The following is a 15,934-nucleotide window of genomic DNA, read 5'->3' as shown; positions in this document are numbered from 1 at the left end:
TCAGAATTTTTAGTTCTCTTTGTGACTAGAAGAGAACGCCCTGTTTTATGTGAGAAAAAATAAGACGATGAAGGTAAAAATGCCTTTGGAATATGTCATGTGAGACAAATAAAAACCACTATGAACTCCAAACAACAAATAAGACATCATGTATTATATGATTTTTTTATGAATAGGATTTCAAAGGAAATGTATTTTTATAAAGTCTGCTGTCCATATTAATATTTTCAGTTATAGAATAAATTGGCAACCTGTAAATTATGAATCATGTATAAGCTTTGAGGTTTTTTATGTATGTATTTTTAATGGATTGGAGTTTTAAATGAATCAGTCATATAATTTATCCAAGTTTTTATTGTGAGATAACATTTCTCAAACCTGATTGTTGATACATTCTTTTTGAAGTTGCCGTCTTCTTATAAATTGTGTATGTACCAAAATGCACGTTATATACATGTATACACAGACATATATATATATATATATAATATACACACACTTATGTATATTATGTATATATATATATATATATATATATATGTATACAGATATAGATACAGACCATTCAATAGAGGTACACACACACACACACACACACATATACACTTTTCTAATCTTCTAGCACATTTCCTTATCGTCTTAAAATCTAGATTAAAATGTCATAAAGTCTTTTGAAACAGTCTGAATATTGAAAGAAAAAACTCCTAAAATGATTATTCTTCCTAAATGTTTTTTTTTTTTTTTTTTTTTTGTGTGTTTCAATTACAGGTAAGAAATGACTTCTGCACCTCTTATTTAACTTTTTTAAATATTCTGGATTATTTCCAGGAATTAGTTGATCGTCTTTCTGTCTTTTTCTCATTTTAAAGTCAGTTTTCTGTATCTAAAAAGCATATGATTCTGTCATACTCAAATGAGATAATGAATTTAAGAATCTTACAAACTTTAAAGTGCTACATAAATGCCATTTATTATTCATAGGCTGAATTTCCAGTCCTCTTATTTGATGATGACTTCATTTCCTGAGCATTCTACTGTGCTTATTATTTAAGCAAGCTGAAAGCTCAATCCAGGGAGTACTAGTAAAAAATTAATAATTGGTTCTCTTGATAAAAATAAAGTACACACTAATTCTTTATGTATAATATGCATTATTAATATTTCTTAAGTCTAGACAATCAACAAAACAGTAAATTAAGCTTTGCAATTTCTGCAGCATAAATGTTCACACTGAAAATTTTGATAATCAATTCTTATAAGGGATTAGAATTGACTTCATGCATTCCTGCAAATTAGCCCATAGATACCACGTTATACATTACACTGTAATTCTTAGAATTATAGACCATCAGTTAGGAGAATAGTAGAACCAGCTCAAATCTGATTATTAAATTGTCAATGTGAGCACTTATGTCTGGGGTCTGAAAATTTAATTAATCAGGGACTGGTTTATTGCATTTTTCATTGTGTAAACTTAAGAAAGTGACAGAGGAACTGTAAATAATAGAGATAAATCTTGAAAGTTAAGCAGTAACTTAATTGATCCAACAACATTCCTCTCAAAACAACTTTAAAATAATACCTCAAATTGAAATATAGAGGGGCAGAACTAACAAAAGATCAGGATGAGACATTTTTCCAAGACCACTTAGGAAGCTGTCAGTAGATGTCTCTGACACTGACATGGGGGCTGACGCAGAGCATCATGAAGCAGCACTAGCAGCAGGTTTTAGTGGTACATTTATCAAAAAGGCAGCAACAATTTCAGAGACTCTCAGTCTAGATATATCAAGGGGATTGGCTTATTAGAAAAAAAATTACAAGTGACCCTTTTCTTGCACTGGGTGCAGAATCCTCTTGTATTGTTTATAAGCAGTTATCTATGGCAGAAAGAGGAGTGCCATTTAGAACAACTGCATACATTATAAAACACTTGGGAGTCCACCTTGGGAGTAAGAAAAATACAGGGACTATATAAAGTCATTTTTTTAAAAAATGTCAATAGTATTTTATTTTCCAAATACATGTAAAGATAGTTTTCAATATTTGTTTTTGTTCCAAAATTTTCTGCCTCCCTTTCCTTTCCCCTCCTTCCTGAGACAGCAAATAATCTGATACAGGTTAAATATGTGCAATTCTTTTAAGCATATTTCCATATTTGTCCTGTTGCTTAACAAAAATCAGACCAAAAAGTAAAAAAAAAATGAGAAAGAAACAAATAAATGAAACAAAAAAGTGAAAATACTATGTTTTGATCCACATTCAGTCTCCATAGTCCTCTTCAGAGGCAAATGGAATTTTCCATCCCAAGTCTATTGGAATTGTCCTAAATATGAATACAATTCTAAAGCATATTTCACACTAATAGAGATAGGATCTAAACAAATTAGAGAAATATTAATTATTGCTAAGTAGGCTAAACCAATATAATAAAAATAATAATTCTGCCCAAGTTAAATTATTTACTCAGCACTATGCCAATCAAAATACCAAGGAATCTTTTTATGGAGCTAAGAAAAATAATAATGAAATGCCTTTGAAAGGAAAAAAAAAGATCAAGAACATCACGGGAATCAGTGAGAAAAAAAAAATTATGAGGAAATGTGGCTTAGCAGTGCCAGATTTCAAACTATATTACAAAGCAGTAATTTTCAAAATAAAATCCCAGCAATAACACTACAGTTTTGCATCCCAAAGATATAAAAGAAAAGGGGAAAAGGATTTATTTGTACAAAAACATTTATGGCAGTTCTTTTGTGGTAGCAAAACATTGGAATCAAAGGGATTTCCATCAAGTGGGGAATGACCGAACAACTTGTGATATATGATTGTGAAGGAATACTCTTATGGTAAAAGGAATAATGAACAGGATGCCTTAAATAATGGGAAAATTGATGTAAAGCAAAGTGAGCAGAACCAGAATATTGTACACAATAAGAGCAATTCTATAAGAATGACCAATTGTGAAGGACTTACTTTGGTCTAGACAATTTTCTAATATACTTGCAAAAGATGCATGATGGAAAATTTTAGCCATATTCAGATAGAGAACTTATGAACTGTGAATGCAGATTGAAGCACATTTTTTTCTTTTTTTATAGCTTTCTAGTCTATTTTCTTTTGTAGCATGGTTAATATAGATAGAGATATGCTTTTCATAACTTCACATATATAATCTATATCAATTATTTACCTCTCAAAGAATGATTGGCAGGAGGGAAAGAGAATTTGAATCTCAAAACTCATTTTTAAAAGAATGAGCTATTTTTACATTTAGTGGAAAATATTTTTTAAAATAAATGAAGGTATACTAAAAAAAATGATCATTCTGCTTCAGTGTATTCAAGTTATTCCTGAAACAAATAATGAAAACACCCCCCTTTTCATTTTTACCAATAAAATAATATTCTATTGTCATATGCCACATGTCCAAGAATTGAAAACCAAAAGAGGTACCTATCAATTGGTTGATTATTAAACCAGATGTCATATGTTTTCTTTGTGATGGAATATTATTATGTTATGTGAAATGACAAGCAGGATGATTTCATAAAAATCTGGAAAAGCATGAACTGATGCAAAGCAAAATGAACAAAACAATAGAATGTTGTATGTGAAGATCGTGTATTTTTAAATCGACAGGAGTCAGGAATTCAGGTTAGGGGAAAATCGTCAGTCTTTATTCTCAGTGAAGAAGAATAGGAGGTGGAAGAGAATGGGTGATAGCAATGTGTGCAGCTGAGTCAAGAAGCTAGCTCGACCAGCAGCCACACAACCAGCAGCTCGGAGTCTCGAACCCAGGCCCAATCTCTCCCAGCTTCTCTTCCTGTCTCCCTCTCTGCCTCCACCCACCAAAATCGTCATTTCCTATACAACACATCAGGACTTGCACGGAGAGTGGGCAGGGACCATTCTTTATCCAATCATGTATATAAATAGAGTATAGCCCAATTACTATTTAGCCTCACTTACTTGGGACCTCAGTGCATCAACTCAAACCTCAGCCCATTACAGTTGTACATAGTAAGAACAATTTTTGTTTGATAAAGAACTGTGAATAACTTAGCTATTCTCAGAAATACAAAGAACCAAGACAGTTCCAAAGGATTAATGATGAAGAATACTATCACCTCCAGAGAAAGAATTCATATTGTTTGAAATATGTTATTTTTCATTTTATTTCCTTCATTTGCTTTCTTTTATTTGAGTCTTGTATAAAATTACCAACAGAAATATTTTATGATTGTACATGTATAATCTATAACTGCTCACTGCTACAGGAAAGGAGAAGGTAAGGGAGGGAGGAATAGAATTTGGAATTCAAAAATTTTTTTTAAGTTAAAACAATGACATACCATAATCTGTTCAGCTTCAATACATGTTACATTAGTTTCGGTTCTTTTCTACCATGCATACACAAAACAAATTGTATATTTTTGTACCTTTTTTTTTCTTCATTTGACTTTTTTTGGGGGGAGGGGAGAAGAGTGTTATATGTCTATCAGGGTTATTGCTGTATTAAAGTATGTACTGGGTAGGTGAAGACAAAGTGATTGATTACAGAATAAAAAGCATCATGGAGGTGGGGAAATGACTGGTTACATAAAGGAAAATAAAACAAAGGTAAAATAGAACGTTCAAGAAACAATTTAATTTTCTTCTGCTAAACCACTTCTCAGAATATTTCAAAGGCATAAAGTAAAATACATAGGATTGCCAAAAATTGTTTTTCAAAATATATTTTATTAAATCAAGGAACTCTTAAAATCTATCCTATGAATCATACATTAAGTCACTGAATTTGGGGCAGCTAGATGATACAGTGGATAGAGTATCAACCCTGAAGTCAGGAGGACTTGAGTTCTAATATGGCCTCAGACATTTCCTGGCTGTGTGACCCTGGGCAAATCACTTAACCCCAATTGCCTCAGCAAAATGCCTGAATTAGATGATCTATAGATCTTGTCTGGCTTTAACATTCTATGCCTTAAAGTTCACAGCAATTTCAAAACTTAGCTTCTAAGGTCCAGCCTTGCTTGTTTGTAGATATGGGGCCTTGGCCGTGTCACTAAAACTTTGGAATGCCTCTCTTCTATAAAATGGCAGCCTTTTTCCTCCCCATGTTGGTGTAAATGAAGTATTTATAAATTGTGAAATTATCTAGGAATATTTATTTTTCTGGTTTTTGAACTGCAGATGTTTTGATTCTGTGACTAAGAAGCACCAGGTCAAATGAGACAATGAAAGTAAAGCACTTTGTAAATCTTAAAATGCTTAAATATTAGTTATCATTAACCTATAGTCTCCAGGCCTCCAGTTTCATGATGACTCCATTCCTTTGGTCTTCTAGTGAACTCAAATAATGTTAATGGAACAACATAAAAGTGATCTGCTAAGTGATTAATAAATAATTCTACTGGGGGGGGGGAACAAAAGATATACACACAAGGGGTTAGAGCAACACTCTCTTGCACAGAAGGAATATAACCCTTGGACACCACTTTATATATTATACTACAATTCACAGAATTTTGGAATATCAAATGGGAGTAGGTGTATAATGGAAGCAGCTCAATTCTGCTTCATAGAGCCTATTATTAAATTTTTAGCATGAGTTAAATCAACCAGTCTACTAATCAAGGCTTGATTATTTTATTGATAGTCTAAAATTAAGAAAATGATGGGCAGAATAGTAAAAAAAATTAAACAAAGTATATCAAGTTTTGTTTGTTTGTTTTCTGGACAAGTGGTTGCTAAATCATTTACCAGAATAGAACTTATCTTGTCCTTTTTTTTCTAATATAATCCTTCAATTGCTTAAAGATAGTTCTCATATTTCCCTTAAGTTTTCTTTCTCCAAGCTAAATATTCTCACGTTTTTCAGCCAATCTTTACATAGTATAGACTTGAATCACTTTAGCAACTTCCTTGTCCTCTTTTTTTCTACTTGTTAATGTCCTTTTTAAAATGTAATGCTCAGAAATGAATATGATACTATCAAAGTATTTGAGAAGAATATAATAGAGTGATATTCTCATAAACCTGGTCCTTGATATCAAGTATTTTTTATTTTTTTATTCATTTCTAACATACATTGCTTTATGAATCATTTTGGGAAATCTGAGCAAAAGGGAAAAAACATGAGAGATAAAAAAAACAGAAAAAGATAGCATGTGTTAATTTACATTCAATATCCTCAGTTCTTTTTCTAGATGCAGATAGAATTTTCTGTCCAAAGTCTATTGGGATTGCTTTGGATCCCTGAACCATTGTGAAGAACCAAGACTTTCATAGTTATTCATGCACATTGTTGCTGTTATTGTGTACAATGTATTCCTGCTTCTGCTTCTTTTTCTCAGCATCAGTTCATGTATATCTTTCCAGGTCTTTCTAAAATCAGTTTGTTCATCATTTTTATAGAACAATAATATCCCATTGTTTTCCTATACCACAACTTCATATACCAGGTCTTTCTTAATGGGTGTTTTTTTTTTACGATTGTTTACTAGTTATCATTGAGTTCGGCATTCACAAAAATATTATTTTTAAGGAAAAAAAACAGCTCACTAAATACCTCTTGTTCTGTAGGTAATGATGATGAAAACAATAACAATAATGGCTATTAGTAATCCTAGTAATAGTTGTAATAGTAGTAGTAGTCGCATTTATGTATCACTTTAAAGTTTATATAGCACTTTATAAAGAAAGCAAGATGAGCAAGATTAAGTGGCTTGCCAATTATTAAAACATTCATAACTTCACAGGTAAAGTTGAAATCCAGGTGTTCCTGATTTAACAGCCATGTTTTGTCTGTTAACACCATGCTGATTTTCATTGTTTTCTAAGGCATTAATAAAAACAAAATATTAACCAAGCACTGATTCCCTAAGATATTTCACTAGTTATCTCCTTCCATTTCAAAAAAAATTATTAAGAATCTTGCTTATACCACAATTCTGTGATTATTACATAGGATAATTATTGGTAGAAGTTGGTTCTATTTTCCCAAAATCTACTACTGAAAAATAAAATTTTCTATTATTTTTGTTATATTATGGACTTTTTAAACATTTTGATGAGACCTAAAAATCCTTTCTCAAAATAATACTTTTAAACCAATAAAAATAAATAAATATTAATAAGATAAAATAATAAATGATATTCAATATTAAGAATAAATAAATAATAAATTGGATATAATTAATATAAATAAATAAAATAAAAAATAAAGAATCACAGAGGAAATCAATAATTTTGAAATTTATAAAAAAAAAATTTAAAACTTCAAAGATTTCAAATTAACAACCCTTGATCTAATCTATTCATTTAATTTAATCAATAATTCATTAGGTCATTAAGTATTGATGATTCATTTAAATTTTTTTGGTTCTGTTTTGTTTTTTAAAATTGTCATTGCTTCTTCATATGTGGCAATGTGCCTTGTTCTTAGAAGGCACATTTTAAAAAATGGATTGATTTGAATTACACATGGTCCAGTTTCATGGATATTCACACGTTAAAATAAGTATAATTTATTTTTTCTTGAAACATACTTTCCCCAAAACTTTTTGTAGGGCGCTTTTCACCTCCTTGTTTCTAAGGCTGTAGATGAGGGGATTCAACATGGGGATCATTACTGTGTAGAACACAGAGGCTATCTTATCAGTACCCAAGGCATGGCTTGATTTGGGTTTCAGATAAGTAAAGATTACTGTTCCATAAAACATGAAAAGAGAGACCATATGAGAAGCACAGGTTGAGAACGCCTTCTTCTTCCCCTTAGCAGAATGGATCCTCAGAATGGCGAGGAGAATGAATAGGTAAGAGACCAGGACAATCAGAAGAGAAAGAAGTGTGTTGACACCAGCAAATACAAATATCAATAGATTTTGGATGTAAGTGTCAGAACAGGCCAAGGCAACCAAAGGAACATCATCACAGTAAAAGTGATTGATTATATTAGAGGCACAGAAGGACAAGTGGAATGTAACCACAGTCTGGAGGATCCCAACACACAAGCCATAGGTATAAGTGCTCGCAACCATTGGGATACAGGCTTTTTGAGACATGACTACCGTATAGAGTAGAGGGTTACAGATGGCCACATAGCGGTCATAGGCCATGATGGAGAGGAGAAAGACCTCACAAACTACAAATATAATGAAGCAGCACATCTGAGTGGCTCATCCAATAAAGGATATTTTTTTAACCTTTTGCATGAAATTCACCAGCATGTTTGGGGTGATAGAGGAAGTATAGCAGAAGTCAACAAAAGCTAGATGACTGAGGAAAAAGTACATAGGGGTGTGAAGGTGAGGACTGATATGGATTAAGACAATCAAACCAAGGTTTCCTACAACACTGATCATGTAAATCATTAGGAAGAACACCAGGAGGAAAGGCTGGAGCTCTCTATTTTCTGTAAGGCCTACAAGAATGAACTCGGTCAGCACGGAGTGATTACTTTTAGCCATAGAATGATTCTGTAGAGCAAGAGTATTCTGAGTCATCTTGGTTTTTATAAACAAGGATATCAGGAGATGCCTCCTAGTAAGTTCTTAGTTTCTGGTACAACTGAAAATGTCTTTTAGCTGGATTAAGAGTAGGCCTCTGCATTTCAACCAAAAGTAATTTATTTCATGTAAATCTTTTCAATCATCTGTAGAGGGAAAGAAAGAAATGAAATGAAAGAAGATATAAAAAAGGAAAGGAGAGACAGAGAGAGAGAGAGGAGAGGAGAGGAGAGGAGAGAAGAGGAGAGGAGAGGAGAGGAGAGGAGAGGAGAGGAGAGGAGAGGAGAGGAGAAAGAAAGAGAGAAAGAATTACATTCAGTAATACAAAGGGAAAATATTCTCAATGGCATTCTACATCACAGTCTGGATGGACAATATATATTACAACTAGAAGGGATTTTAGTTATCATGTAGTTCCATCCCCTCATTTCATAGATGAAGAAAGTTCAGACTTTTTAAAAATTATACTTACCTTGTTTAATAGCCAAAGACAAGTGTTGTATTTGAACCAAGATCTTCCAATTTTCAAAAAACATTTTGGAGTGATAGGGACTAAATAACTAAACCAGATATTTGGATTCCTAGTGCGCGTGCACGCGCACACACACACACACACACACACACACACACACATATATATTTTATGAAAAGATAGAAATCAATATTACCTTTGATTTCTACTGTATTGATTTTCCAATGCAATTGATTTTATATTGTTTTTGAAATGATTAACAGCTGCCAGAATTCACCTAACTTAGTACAATTAGAATGGGCTTTACGGAATGGTAGAAAGGAAATGACTTTATAACTCCTACATTTAGTCCCTTGAGACATAAGCTGTATAATCAGTTTTATCTGACTCTTCAGTTTGTTGTCTATAAACAACTGACCAGCTTGAGCTGGAGCCCCTTCCCTTAATCAATTCTTCTGCCTTTATCCTGGCCCTGGGCCTTCAGGGGTGATATGATCTCTCCTAAGAGGATGACTAGTTATGTGGTCCTGATTTAGATGATTCTGATTTTTTCTAGTCAATATTACTAAGGCAATTGAATCCTATAAAGCAGTTGATACACCTTTTTTTTTTTTTTTAAACCTGAGAGGGACCTAATCAGCCATGACTGAAGGCCAATCCACTTTCTCCAGCTGAAAGCAAACAAATCTTCATAACTACCCAACACCCTCCTTTCTTAGCTCTCAATAAAAACTTAAAAAAAAGTTTTTTCCCTTCTCATGGGGGTCACTTTTCTTTTTGAGTAGGATAGTCTCACCGATTTTATTAAAAAATATATGCATCACTGTAAATAAACTTATTGTGCCTCAGTTTCCTTGTTACTGAATTTTAATTGAAACAATGTATATAGTGTGCATATATGCTGATAACTATATTTCAATATAATTAGTTTCATTTTGTTATCTTATTTATGTGCCTAAATCATCATTCTGATAAAAAGTCTATAGCTATTGTCAAACTTCCAAAAGGGTTAGCAAACAAACAACAATCAAAAAAACCTCTTGATTTAGATATGATAAATATATAGCAATTTTTAATAATATTTTAGAACACATCCTGAACACTGAAGGCTATAACACTGTAATGGAAATAAGTATTGCAGCAAAATAATGGTTTGGTCATGTATACTTATTGTGTATCTAATTTATATTTTAATATATTTAACATCTACTGGTCATCCTGCCATCTGGGGGAGGCAGTGGGGGGTAAGAGGTGAAAAATTGGAACAAGAGGTTTGGCAATTGTTAATGCTGTAAAGTTACCCATGCATATAACCTGTAAATAAAAGGCTATTAAATTAAAAAAAAAAAAAAGGAAATAAGTATTGGACTATGACTAAAGGCTGCAGTTCTTCCACTAACTGTGTTTGAACAGGCCATTAATACTATTTTGACCCCAATTTATAAGTGAGGAAACTGAGAAACACCCTATCTGTTCTGCTTCCCTGACGAGACATTTTTTAAGGATAAGCTAAGAGAAGGACATGAATGTGCTTTGTAAAGTGATTTGGATGTTCCAGAGAAGTAAGGCATTTTTTTCTTATCTTATGCTTTCCCACAAAAAAGCAACTAGTGACAATTTCTGCCCTGACACACCCTGACTTAAAGGAATTATAGAATTGGCTGCATATGACAAGTGTTTTAACAACTTAATCTCTGTCTCTGTCTCCCTATCTCTCTCTATCCCTCTGTGTCTCTATCTCTGTTTCTGTCTCTCTCTCCATCTCACTCGCTGTATGTCTCTGTCAGCCTCTGTCTCCCTCTTTCTCCCTCCTTTTCTCCCCAAAATTCCATTACATATTATATCATAATGTCATTTTTCTATAACAATTTAATTTTTTTATCATACCAGTATTAGCAGCCATGTAATACACTGGAAACATATTGGAGGGAGTGAAAGATATAGGGAGATTGAGACAAAGACAGAGATGTTAAATATTGCCAAAGATTCACAAAAAAGACATATATTCCCAAAGAAATCATGATTATTTAGAAACCAAAATACTCATTCCATGACTTTTTTTGAAATAGTAAAGAACTAGAAACAAATTAAATGTCTACTTACTGGAAAAGCGATAAACTAATTGTCAAATATGAACAAAATGGAGTATTACCATAGCGTAAGAAATAACAAACATGAAAAATTAAGATAAAAAAAATAGAAAGATGGATATGATGGTGGTAGCATGATATAGTGAATGGTTCAGGGATCCATAGCCACCAAATCTGGGTTGAAATCCTGGGTTTGTCATGTACTACTCTGTGACCTTGTACAAGTACTTCAATATTCAGTCTCACCACCCTGATCTATAAAATGAAAAGAATGGTTGAACTGGCTTCCAAATTCCCTTCTAATTTTAAATTCACAATCTCTGACCTGATACAATGTGAAGTAGGCAAAATAAGAGCAATAAATAAAATATATGATGAAGACAACAAAATAAAGAAAAATTAAACTGAAAATAAGAAGGAAGGAAGGAAGGAAGGAAGGAAGGAAGGAAGGAAGGAAGGAAGGAAGGAAGGAAGGAGGAGAAGAAGGGGGAAATATGGTAAGAGTATGTTTTAAACTTCAATGTAGAATATTGACTTCTTGATAACACCAAAATTGGCTGTGAAAGAATTCCCAGTCTTTAGCAACAACATCACTCAGTGGAAAAGTTAGTTGTAGAGAAATAAGAAATGTGAATCTGATTTCCACATTAGCTGCTTATGATTTATTTTGTAATAAGAAAGTCACTTATCTTCTTTGAACCTCAGTTTCCTTATCTGTAAAATGGAGACAAAATCTGCTTTACTTCTATCACAAAGTTCATCCAAGGATTAAAAGGGATGTTTTAAGTTATATATAATTTTTTTATTCTTATTTCTTTAATATTTTTATAGTTTAGATATAGGGACTTTAGCATCAATAACAAAGTTAAACATACCTGACTAAATGTAGCCCCTGTGAGCAAAAAACGTTGTGACAATGTGGAGAACATGAGTGCATTTATCTAGACACTATAAACTCTGTTGGGATCTTTTACTTTCATAACATCATTAAAAAATTACCACTGCTCAAAAATGAATCATAATTATGCCCTGAAGAAAATGAAAAGCCAGTTTAGTTTAAAAGAAGCCCTATGGAGACCTATACATCAGGCAATGTAGTAAAACAATTGAAGTCAGTTGATGAGTTCAAATCTAGTATTTGAAACCTTCTGTAACCCTGGGGAAATCATTTATCCCTTCTGAGTCTCGGTTGTCTTGTCTATAAAACAGGGATAATAAAACCTGATCATGTTCATGAGGCTGCTGGGGACAGGAAATTACAGACAGACAGACAGACAGACATAAATAAGATATAGAAAGTAGATATATATAATATGTATGTATACACACACACACACACACACACACACACACATTATATCCCCAATGTATTAAAGATGTAATTGCCATTTGTTACTTAACCATTGCTGATTATCGCATATAGAGAAGCAACATGACAGAGTAAGCAAAATACAAATTTTCAGCTTACTATTCAAAGTCCTTCAAAATCTAACTGCAATTAGAGTACTGTTTCTTTTTAGATGTTTTTAAATTAATAAAAATATGTTATCTTACACACCTCCCCATCCCTACTGAAAAAAAAGGGGAAAATAAAGTTTGTAAGATGTATGTATTGTCAAGTAAAAAAAAATTTGGTTTTAGACATGTCTAAAGATATATATCTCATTCTGCATTTTTAGTCCAGCTCTTCTTTGTCATAAGATATGCCTTATTCTCTATCAGATATTCTCTAGAATCATGGTCATTCACTACATAGATCAGAGTTATTAGATCATTCAAAGTTGTTTTGTTTTCCCTTTTTACTGTTAGACATGCTATTGACTATTTTCCTCATTCTTCGAACCATTCTGCATCAATTCAATCCAATTATTCCATGTGTCATTGAAAGCATCCCTCTTGTTGTCTTTTGATACAATAATATCCCATTATATTCATATGTTATCATTTGATCAGTTATTACATAATTGCCATATTGTCACTCCATTATTTTCGTTTTTTTTCCTTCCACAAAAAGAGATAAATATATGAGTACTTACACACACAGACACACACACACACACACAGACACACACACACACACAGACATTTACATAATTTATAGGACCTTTTCTTCTTTCTTTGATTTCTTTGGAGAGGGGATCATATGGCTGGTATGGATATCACTAGGTAAAAATATATACATAATTTAATAACTTTGGTGCTCTGGTTACAAATTCTTTTTCAGAATGTCAAGATAAGGTCCTAACTCCATAAATAGAACATTTCTATGTTTATTTTCTCAAGCCCTTCCAAAATTATTTTCTATCAACTTTACCAAAGGAATGGACATGAAGAATCTCAGAGTTGCTTTAATTTTCTTCTCTCTAATTATTAGTGATGATGCATTTTTATGTAACTACAGAAAGTTTGAATTTTTTCCTCGAAAACTATCTATTTACTCCTTTGACCATTTATAAATTGGATAGCTCAAATTCTTAATTGTTTTAATCATATACTAATTTTAATCATATTCATATCTTAGAAATCAGATCTTTACCAGAGAAACTTTCCAGGCTTATTATATACTTTATGGACACCACATTTTGGGGTAATCTGGATTACTTGCTTTTCCCCAAAGACAAAATGGAATAACAATTTCCATCTTCCATGTCTGTGCCTCTGCATGGGCAATCTCCCAAAACCAATAATGTATTCCATTATCACCTCATCCCTTGTTCTTTAAAAGGCTCACCTTATGTACTATTTCCTAGTGGAAACCTTATCTGATTCCCTTGGTGCTCTCTGTCTCTCTGTGTTTATATCTATCTCTTTCCCAGTTTGTTTCTTCATCTCTGATTCTGTCTTTTTGTTATTTCATATATATTCGTGTAACACCCTATTACATTGATTAGCACATTTTTAGATCAGAAGGATATGCAGCCCAGAATTTAACAAAGGGCAAGTAGAAAAAATTCTAAAAGATGTCTTTTATTTGCAGGTCATACAACCTGGTGACAGAGGACTCTTACTGGCTTGCTCCCATTTTTGACTGACCTATGCCTTTAATATCTAAGCATCTCTTCCTTCTGATTGATCTGAAAATTAATCATTGGAACAAATGGTGGCAATCCTGATAGGTGGGTATTTCAATGAGGAGATGGGCCATTATATCATCACTGGAAGGAGAAGAACTACTCAAGTGCATCAATCTCTAGTTTCCCTAGGCTAGGGAAAATGTTTTTTTTTAAATGTGACTGACCTGCCCCTCCCTTTGTCAACTTCTAAATTCCTATATTTATGATTGAGTTGGTTTCAATCATCAATAATTTCCTTTACAGGTTTACCATTTTATGAATACAATAATCACCATCAAATCAGGGCATAATCTTAAACCCTGTTTATCAATAGAGTATACTGTGCAAAAAGAGAATGAAGCTGAAATCAGTGTTTATCAGAATTCTTATCTTCAAGTAAGAAACTTAGACTCACTAAAAGCATTGCTGTAATTTGTTTGTAATGCCAGACATTTATGAGTCATGGAATAACAGTCTCTGAAGAATTGGTTGTGAGTTACCCAAAGGAAAAGAAATGTATGGTATCTGTAAGAAAATGCCATATAATCAGTCTAGCATGGAATCATTCAAATGATTATCATTATATATATGATATATAATGGGATATAATGATATATAATAGGGAGAGGAGTTATGCCTTTCAGGCAGCCAGTGTAAGACATAAAAATATCACGTTCTTCTTTTCCTTTCTCTGTTTCTCTGTCTTTTTCTTCTTCCTCCCTCTATTTCTATATGTAAATGTATATATTGTTGTTCTTTTATACCATAAAACAATATAGATTATATATTCATATGAAACACATATTAATATATGAACTAACTTTATAGTTATTCAATAGATGCATTTTACATGTTCTTTTTGCATATAATTCATTACAATGTAAACTTATAATGAGTGGCTATGTTTCATTCTCTATAATTATATCCCCAGTGAGTAGGTCAAAACCTAATATATAGTAGACACTTTATAAACAGTTGTTTTTGATTGATTCAAGTAGCGGATTGATCCACCATGACACTCATTAAATGATTGAAAAATATAGGTAAAGGTCCTACTATGAAGGATTTCTAGGAATATATAGAAACTAGTGAGAAAGGACAAGAAGGTGGAGATGTTTTATACTCATAATGAAATTACACAGTTCTAACAAAAATCAAAATTAAGGGTGGTGTCAAAATTCAGGCTTCCACAGTTCAAGGATGTAATTTGTTAGAGTACTTTATAATTCTTTGGCTCAGCAATTGATCTTCAAATTTATGTCTATTTTTTTTTCTTTACAATCAGAAACTTGTTAACATGGTTGGTTTTCATGAAACAGATGTACAATTTGTCATCTGCTTTGTGCTTGAAACTTTTTCCAACTAAGTAGAAATTTCTAAAACATGTGATGAACCAATATGGTCTTTGAGAATCCAATGTCACTGTCATGCCTCAGTGACATGCTGAAGTATGATTTTAATAATCAACAGAAGCTAATGAATACCAAGAATATAAAATATTGTACATTTTCTGGTGGAAAGAATCTATTATATGGGATTTGAAAATGAATTTCATAATTTCAGTAAAAATTCATGATCTGGTAGCTCTGTGTAGACAAAGTCTCTATTCATTTCTTCTTTACTTTTCCCCATCCTCATGGGGATAGAAAAATTGAGAGGGGAACATTAGTTTATATAATCATAATAAACTTGGATAACATACCTGGCAATGCTTCTTTCATTATCTGTTTCCCATTTCCTACCATAAATCCTCCATAGGGGATATATCCAATGAAGTGAAAATTTGTAGGTCTTTTCACATTTGGG

The 15,934-nt window shown here is 32.4% G+C and overlaps 1 protein-coding gene across 1 annotated transcript; it reads right to left on the bottom strand.

Moving 5' to 3' along the window:
* Positions 1–7,532: 7,532 nt before the first annotated feature.
* LOC100915631 (olfactory receptor 5AL1-like) lies at positions 7,533–8,474 on the bottom strand. Its single transcript, XM_012552667.1, is given in 1 exon segment — positions 7,533–8,474. A coding segment is annotated over 1 exon segment (942 nt).
* Between the last annotated feature and the right edge of the window lie 7,460 nt (positions 8,475–15,934).

Source organism: Sarcophilus harrisii, chromosome 6, assembly GCF_902635505.1.
Source record: "Sarcophilus harrisii chromosome 6, mSarHar1.11, whole genome shotgun sequence".
NCBI lineage: Eukaryota > Metazoa > Chordata > Mammalia > Dasyuromorphia > Dasyuridae > Sarcophilus > Sarcophilus harrisii.
This window is presented reverse-complemented; position numbering and strand designations above follow the sequence as displayed.